Here is an 8,929-nt window from a genome sequence, read left to right as displayed (position 1 = left end):
CAGACCTTTGTCAAGCCATCTGCTTGGTGTGGTACCAAGGACTATCCAAATATCCAGGTATGGGGACGTGAAAGGCTGGGAAATTCCTCTGGGAAGCTGCTATGGTGTTTCTTCCACATCTGTGTTCTTGGGGTGTCTGCCCTCCCATGTCTGGTTGTGTGCAGGGGCAGCTAGTTCCTGAGTTGTGGGAACTGGGAACTGGGACAGGTCTTGTGTTGTGGGACAAGGCCCTATCCAGCGTGAATGGAGATATACCTGTGCATGATGGCTTGTGTATGAATCCAGCCAGACCAGTGGTGGGAGGGCAGCTTGGTTCCTGCTGCAAAATAGAGGCTGTTATGTGGCATTAAGGTTGGTATCCGTCCTCTGCCATTTCTTTTGGTGATGTGTGGAGAGAATAGGTAGAGGGAAGTTGTTAAGGAAGAAATTAAATTGTCCCTTTTAGTTTCATTGGGTGATCTTTCTTGAATTCCTACAGGTGAGAGAGAAGGTGAAGTGTGATTTGGGCAGATTTTCCTACAAAATCCTGGTTATTGAGTAGCTGGTAGGTGGATACAGTTACCTCAGACTGAGGGAAAGGGAACTTAAAAGACTGAGTCTTTTTATTAGGTATTTCCCTATTAAATAAAGGCCAGAGACAAAGCATGGTCTCATGGACTAAGAGGAGCTGATTCTGAAAGATATTTTTGTGGTTAAGGTACTATGCTGGCAAACAGCAAGGGTTGGTGAAGCAGGGCAGGAACTCACATGGAGATGGAACTCAGATGTATTTTACAAGTTTTGGATGCCAGCCCAAAGGGTTGGAAGTCTGTTAGCTGGTTTGTTTCTTCCATTGTACTTTTACAAGTAGCCCTTGTACCACGTATCTTGTAATAGATGAGCATGGTGCTTAGAAGTGGATGTGTGTCTCTCGTAGTTCAGGAGGAGTGTCTAGCACGGAGACAGACACCCTGTTGATGAGAACTGCACCTGAGTCAGAAGCATAATGTTATACTTTGGGGCATTAGCAGACACATCATGGAGCAGCATTTCACTATAGAGCAGTAACATCTGAATTCCTTGCTGGTCCTGAGTAAAAGTGAGGCACCAAATTCTCTCTTCATTTTGGAGCCAAACTGCCTTCACCTCTCAATTTGGTCCTAAAATCTGTGTGTCAAAAGATTCTGTCACTCCTTCCAGCAGTGCAGTCCAGGTCATGCCAATCACTGCACCTCATTTCCGTTCTGTAGAAGATGAAGGTGACAGTGTTTGCCTGTCCTGCCACTGTGTTGTGAGGATAAAGCTGTAAATACTGGGCTGCAGAGATGGCAGTTAAATAAGTAACTTCTACAATCTGAGTTGATCCTTGTGTTTGTGGGCACAGTATGTGCTTAGGAAGCACTGTGTTACAGGCGGGGGAATAGCATCTGTGCATACTTCAGCTGCAGACACAACCATCTGCTGCTCCATTTGGGGCTGCTGGAACCCATCGAGTTTCCTGCTTGGGGTATTATAGCTGAGAAAGGAGCCTGACCGCAAGTGACAGGAGAACTAAAATGCCTTTAGGTGCTCTCATTAGGATTCATGCCACTGTCAACACAGATGGAAAGATATCAGGGGTGAAGTGTTCCCAGACTGCCACAGACACAGAAACACTTCTCTTTGTCTTGCACTGATGTGGAAGTGACAAAAGATTGCTTGGATGGTCTTTCTCCTCTCATCTCAGGCTTTGCTTTCGGGCACTTTGGATATTTCAGGGCAGTCAAAGACACAGACTGTCTTCAGACTAAGGAAAGGAGAAAACCAGAACTACCCACAAACCAAAACATCTTTGATGGCATTTATAGTTCTGAGATTAAAAGTCTGAAGTGTCACTGCATGTGATGCTGGGGATTAGGCCAGAACACTATGGTGACATAATGTGATTAGCCCTTAGTACCAAATCCTGAAGTTAATTCCATCAGTGATTCCATCAGCCTGGCTGCACAGGGACAAGCACCTGGAGATAGGAGTTAAGTAATGGTCATGAGGAAAAAGAATGTGACTTCAAGGAGAGGAGAAAAAAAGGCATTTATTTTTGTCCATAAATGCACTTGCTCAGACCATTCTAGCATACTGATAAGCATAAAATCTGATGAAGGGCTGGAATCCCCCCCTTGGCACTGGTGAGAGTTATTGCTGTGCAATCTGGGAAGGAAACAAAGGGCTCTGAGTGAAGCAGTTCTGCACTCTGAGGCCGGAGAGATGTCTCCTGCACAAGAATTGCTCCCTGATAACTACCTAGCCCTTGCGAAGTGGAGCTTGGCTCATGTGCAGTGTGGTGCAGAAGGGGTCAACACATGTAATGTAATGCTTAAAAATACCAAAATGAACATACCCTGGGGAAGTTTGCAGGCTTTACTCTCCTAAATTCTGAGAAATTATCTTCTGTCTAAAAGACAATCTCCAACACTTTGCCTTAGCCTTCTTTACCATCTTTCAAAGATCCTGTGCTATTTCCCGTAAGTTTGGTATTGACAAATATGAGACCTCAATTGAAGTTCCACCCAAACTATGGGCTCATCTAACTCATCATTCAGTATGTAAAAGGTACTTGTGCTTAGGCACAAGTGAAGTATATCATGATTATTCCCAAGTATAGGATATTTCTCTAAGCCATAAGTGTGTCTCTGTAGCTCCTAGTGGTCATGTCCTTAGCCAACAAGTAAAAACATCAGCACTGCTGCTTCAAGACTTATTAGAAAACAAGCTACATTGTCATTAACCTTCTTATTTCACCCAGACTGTGGGGAAAGCTACTGCAGTGACCTGTCTCCAAAAGTCCAGCTATGTCTGAGATGAAAGAAGGTGTGACTCTCCATATCTCTGCAAGTTATTGCACTATGGGACAAAGTGTCTTTCTGTCCTTAGCTCAAGTGTCCTTTGTTTGGCATCTTCATTCTAGCATGCCATATGAAAGGCAGTGCTATCCTGCTTACTTTGAATGCATTACAATATTTCTTTATGTTTAACATCTTTAATTCTGTCACAATTACATTTTTCATAATTCTGTGACCTGACTACTGATACCTAGAAATGCTAAGCAGAATGTTGCATCAGTCCTTGCTGTTATCTTGCAGCCAGGGGAATCTGAGAGAGGCACGTGCCTGGCACACACAGCAGCCCAGAAATGAGTGAGAACCCAACCACCAACCTCAACACTGGAGATGCTCCAACTGGTCCCACCACACCGCGCAAGGGGCCTCCCAAGTTCAAGCAGAGACAGACAAGGCAATTCAAGAGTAAGCCCCCTAAAAAAGGAGTGAGAGGGTAAGAGCATTTTCAAAAGAAAAGAAGCCATGCTAATAGGTGGCTCCCTATTGCTAAGGCTTCTGTGGTAGCATCTTCCCTTGGGCAAGGAGCCAGGAAGTTTCCCCCTGCCCCTGGTGCCATCAGCTCTCCTGCCTGAAGCTGCTTCTCTTCATCTGCTGCCCACCCACAGTTCTCCTTCCCTGGCTGCATGTGCAAGACTGCTCTCCTTTCCTGGGTGCTCCTGGCCCAAACTCAACTCTTCACCTTCTCTTTTCTCCCCTAGGTTTGGAGACGATATCCCAGGCATGGAGGGACTTGGCACAGGTAAGCCCTGTGGGATGTTGTCATTCCCTGCTTGAACACCTGTGCAGTCATGCTTCAACACAGGAGAGAACTCTGTGGGATGGCTTCTGTCTCCCTGGCCTCTCTGCAGCTCTCAGGACCACCAGAGAGGGCTGGTACTTCCACCCCAAGCTGCCACAGTCATGCTTTTGTTTAGACACACTCCAAGACAGAAAGGCTATTTAAGCATGCTTCAATTTCTGAATACTTTCATTTGGCTGCAAATGTGCTTATTTGTTTTCTGCTAATACTCTGGCTCAGAATTGCAGCAGAATGAGGTTCTCAAAGAAATGACAAATGCTAAGCTATTAATACCAAAAATCACAAGAACTAAATTCCAGCTGGTTGTTTGTGTTATCACCAGAATACTAATTTTAAGAACTTTATGCACCTGTCTGGGATTGAGAAACATGCACAGGATGGGATGTAGCCGGTCAGAACTCCTTAGATATCAATAACAACTGAACTTACCAAAGAGCTGCAGGCCCTGAATGTTGTAGACCAACTTATTCAGTATCTGATTTAAGATTGCATGTGTCTTCAAGGAGATCACAGTTTTGCTACAGTTAGTCTATAGGAACAGTTGAAACCACATAACCAGAATGAATTTTTATACCAGTCTACACAGTCACCAAAGAGACTACAGGAAATGCTGGTTTGATTTTGCTCACAGAGAAAAATTACGCAGGAGAAGATGCAGTTGCCCTGTATCTTGTATGTAGATACAGTCTAGTAGGTAGTACAAAATTTGGAGAGCTCATCTGCTCATTTAAGCTTCAAATGGAGTTGTCTTCTTCTTAATGTTTCCCAAGTAAGTCAGCCTTTCCCCTAATACAAAAGAAATCCAAGAAGTGCAGTGACCAGAACCCATTTCTCATTCTCTCTCTTTTGCAGATATCACAGTGATTTGTCCATGGGAAGCTTTCAGTCATCTGGAGCTGCACGAGCTGGCCCAGTTTGGGATCATCTAAGGTGCCAGCATCTCTAATGGTGTCACCCGGTGACTCCACCCATCCCAGCATGGTCTTCATCACCTTTGAAACTTATTTTTGGCCCTTACATTCACTTACTCACAGGCAGAGGGATTTTTAAGAGCTAGTTATGAGAAAGTCCTTTGCAGATTAATTTGGCAAAGAAGTTATTTGGGTCCCTGAACAGACCTCATGCTCCATGTGATGAAACTACTGAAAAATGTCTTAATGCCTCCCTGTACCATAATCTGTCTTTTCCCACTGTTGTAGCTCTTTATGTTTATGGAGATACAGGGAGGATGTATTCAAATTTTTCCCCTGATCAGCTGAGATACTGTGAGCATGGGTGTGCATCTATACCCAGGCCTAATTATATCAAGCCTGTTCTGTTTGTTTCCCTCCCTCCCTGAGAGTTTTCTATATAGAATTTACCTGGCTATATCCACCTGTTATCTGGGCCACCAATTATTTGCTGAGAGTATATTTGTAGAGAACAGAAGTAGGGTCACCAGTCCAATCATTAGGCTATTTTTCCATAGGAAAACCTTCCTCAGGGGTTCATTATGAGGAATTGGCTGCTAAGATTTACCTCATGAGCAAAGGGAAATGTAGATGTTGCCTCTGCTGTACTGCCTACAGTTATCAGCCATTCTGTTCTAATAATGTTAAATGAAAATGTGTGTGTCTGAGATCAATAGCTAAATGAATTAATCCTATTCCTCATTCCTTTGTGGTCACAAGTCCAAAAAGGCAGTGCTCCAAATGACACTGTGTTTCCTGTCCTTTGATGGGACACCCCTGTGTGACACTTGCACTGTCCTGATGCCCATACATACTTTAATGAGTCATTTGCTCCCCAGGACATGTTTGCTGCCAGCTGCTATAACAGAGAATCATTATTATGTTACCAGACAGTGCCAGCAGACCCGTGGCATATAGAAGAAGATGGTATTGCATTACTTGCTCCCTCTTCCCTGTACACAGGGCAAGTCTACCTTCACCTCCCACACACACACCTTCATCAGCAGGAAGGATTTTCTTTTTTCACCCCTTGGCAACTTTAAGCTCTGGAGCTTGTCTGGACAAGCTCGCAAATTATAGTTCCCTTGAGAGAGAGAACAGCAGAGCAAGTGGGGAGGCAGGGGGAGATTTGGATGTGTATACACAGGCAAGCACAGAGTGAATCCACTTAACCCTATTGATTTGTATCTCCTGGTCTCCAGCAGCCTGAGTGCTGGTGAGTGGTGAGGCAGTCATAAACACTTAAATGCTCAGGGAAGGCACTGAGATTTCCTGCTGCCCTGGCATTAAGGAAGGGCTTTTGTTTTGTTTGGAGGCAAGGAGTGAGCTTTGTTGTAGCTACATAATATTTATAAGAGGAGATGGCATTTTTATCATTGCTTTCAACTTGATGAGCTTCATTGCATAAGAAATGCCCCCCCCCTCCCCCTAGCTTATCTTTCCTATGACAAAGATGTTTTATGGGAGCAAGGAGTGGCTGCAGACAAGAGAGCAAAGCCTGCCTAAAAGATCGATCCCTATGCATAAAGCATTGTTATAAATCCATGGCTGTGCTATAGTTATCTACTAGTGTTATTCCAGAAATAAAAGCTAATGTTTTTTTTTTAAAATATAGCTTCAGCACCAAAAGCTAAAGGAAATTCCTGTTGGCAGTCCAGAGTACAGCTTTTTTTATTCAGCACTCCTGCCGTTAGAAATAGGAGTAAACCAATGAGTGGTTCAGAACCACAACATAATCACAGAGCAGGAGTCACGTACCATTTAGCTAATTGCAGCCCACAGCTACTTCTTTGGGCAAAGGCAGTGTGTCCTTCCCACTTACTCCTAATTTCTCCCACCTTTCTCACCTTTTAAGGCTTTTCTTCTTTCCCTAAGTGTTCTTTATGTAAAAGACAGTTTATTTAGCTTTTACTGCAGAGGACTGATTTATTCTTTTTTTACAAATTCCTGTGCTAGCCTTCTGCTTCTGTGCTTAAATATTAATGTTCCTATGTCAATGCTCGTGTGCTTTCCCTCACATCACATCCTGTAGCATGTGATCCTCATTCACCTTTCAGTCTGTCCTCTTTTATCTGCAGAAAGGCACAACTGGATCCAGTTTGAGATCCTGCAAGCTGGCTGCCTCTATTATCATTGAGTTTTCCCTTTTTTAAGCTTTTTTAAACAAGAGATCAAGAAGACAAACTTTGAATTAGCCCTTTTGCTTCCGTTTCATCCCAGGCCTTGGGAAAGCAGTCCAAAGGTGGTGAGATCCTCTGTCAGAAAACACTTGGGTAAAAGCAAAGTTCTCCTTAGTCCAGGGACTGAAGCATTTCAGCAAATGTGAGGGTACTTGTGAAGTTCCACATCTGATTGTCACAACCCCAGCTCCCATCACAGAACTACTCCATTCTCCTTCCTAGAGGAGTATAGTAAGAATATATACATAACCCAGCTCTTATGTCTGCCTGATGACTTGTATCAGAAGACGTTTTGAGTCAACACAGTTTGTTAGTTATTTTAAAACTGATTTCTATGTATTAATAGGGATTACATTCCTTCCTTTACTTGTAAGGAATTTCAAGACTTGGAAGAAGAGTTTTATTACATCTTCATACCTGTTTTGTCTGAGGTTCTGATTTTTTTCTAATGAGCTATAACCTGTGAAACTTCCATTTTCAAACATTGTGAGATGGTTATGATGCAAGAAAGTAAATGTGTTAAACTAGCTTGTTGAAGGACTTCAGTCTATATACATTGTAACATGTTATTCATTATTCTTTTACTATAAAAATAAGTCAAAAGTCATAAAAATGAATAAAAATATTTTTAAAATCATAAGAATGTAGTTTGACCTGCTTACAAAATTTATCTGGAGAAAGGCAGATGACTTAGCTTTTCCTTCTAAAATATTTTCCTGAGGAAAGCTTGGAAAGCCACTCACCACTCACTCCTCATGAAAGAAAACCAGCTAGCTATCTCCAAACAATGGGCAATAAAGACTGACTGTGATATCATCTGAGAAGTAGTTTTTTCCTGAGTAAGGACTGGTGTGTTCTCCCAGGCACAGTGCATGTGATTTCCTTAGGGCTGAAAACTTTTGGTCAGTTATGTCTTCTGGGACTCTAGGTAATTGAGTGCTGGCATGTTTCTACCCTATAGCAAAGAATGACTGAGATGTGAATACCATTTAGAGCTGCTAATGCTCATTCCCTTTTGCTTCTTTATAAATGTACACAGGGATTTCAATTTGGTCAGGTTTAACTGCCTTCTGATATGAGATACAAATATGAGTTAGACAAGAGTAATTCTGGGCCCTTTTTATAAATCCCTTCCAAACAGCACTTTGAAAACCCACAAAACTTCTTTTCACATAGTTACAGCCACCTAATAGCACCAATCTTAATGACGATTTTAGCTGACACCTGTAAAATTCTGTATCACAGCAAGAGTGACCTCAGAGATGAGTCCCATTGTCACCAACCTCAGTTTCTGGATCTACTGAGAAAGTTAAATAAATCCAAATTTCTGCAAGAAAAGAAGCATGAACCTTGGGAAAAAGTGAGAAGCGCTTGTCTTGCTTTTCCTCCCTTAGTATATCTAAATCACTTCAAGAAACTCAAGTAAGATAAAAAAAAAAATCTTCAGTGCAAGATGGATTCTTCAGGAGGTCTGAAGATGCTCAGTGCAAGCTTCCCATCTTCCAGCAGTTTTCAAATCAGCACATCATTCAGTATCAAGCCACTATCACATTTTCCAGTCCAATATGGTATGGGCTACCAAAAGTACTCTGACAATACCACTGTGTTTTGTGGAACATTTTTTTATTTTACAAATGATATTTTGAGAGTTAGAAAACTTAATGTCTAGAGTATCCATCACCTTTAAGTCTCCAGTACCTGATTTTTCAGAGTGCTTAATATTATGTTTTGGTGTGGTTGCAGCAATGGGTACTCATTAGTGAGTCTCACTCTCTCTGAGTCTGATCTCACTCAGACTGTAAGATCCAAGACCTCAGCTTGGAGATCTGAGGAATAATGAGTATTTATTTTGAGAGTATTTATGCAATGCCTCATAGGAATGACATGTTGAGCATCACTCAGGGTGAACAGGTTATTCCAGCCAGCAGTCTGTTTCAGCATCACCACAGCCCTGTGGTGTAAATCTAGACAGATTGGAAAAAAAATAAAGAAAGAAGATTATCCAATTAAAATTAAAGATAGTATCACATGTTTATAAATGTGATCAGTTCAGGAATTTCCTCATACTGGACTGCTTAACTTTGAAAAGTTACTCCCATTCCCCATAGTTCTGGCAGGGTTGTTAAAGCTGGGTTCAGCCTGATG

General features: G+C 42.3%; 1 protein-coding gene across 1 annotated transcript; it reads left to right on the top strand.

Moving 5' to 3' along the window:
* PDE6H (phosphodiesterase 6H) lies at positions 1 to 5,766 on the top strand. Its single transcript, XM_031050111.2, has 4 exons — positions 1 to 57; positions 3,099 to 3,288; positions 3,554 to 3,594; positions 4,507 to 5,766. Exons 2-4 carry the CDS (start codon positions 3,149 to 3,151, stop codon positions 4,581 to 4,583), a joined length of 258 nt encoding a protein of 85 aa, XP_030905971.1. The 5' UTR covers positions 1 to 57; positions 3,099 to 3,148; the 3' UTR covers positions 4,584 to 5,766.
* The last annotated feature ends 3,163 nt before the right edge of the window (positions 5,767 to 8,929 follow it).

Source organism: Melopsittacus undulatus, chromosome 5 (assembly GCF_012275295.1).
Source record: "Melopsittacus undulatus isolate bMelUnd1 chromosome 5, bMelUnd1.mat.Z, whole genome shotgun sequence".
NCBI lineage: Eukaryota > Metazoa > Chordata > Aves > Psittaciformes > Psittaculidae > Melopsittacus > Melopsittacus undulatus.
The sequence above is the reverse complement of the archived record's forward strand: the minus strand, read 5'-3'. Positions and strand labels throughout refer to the sequence as shown.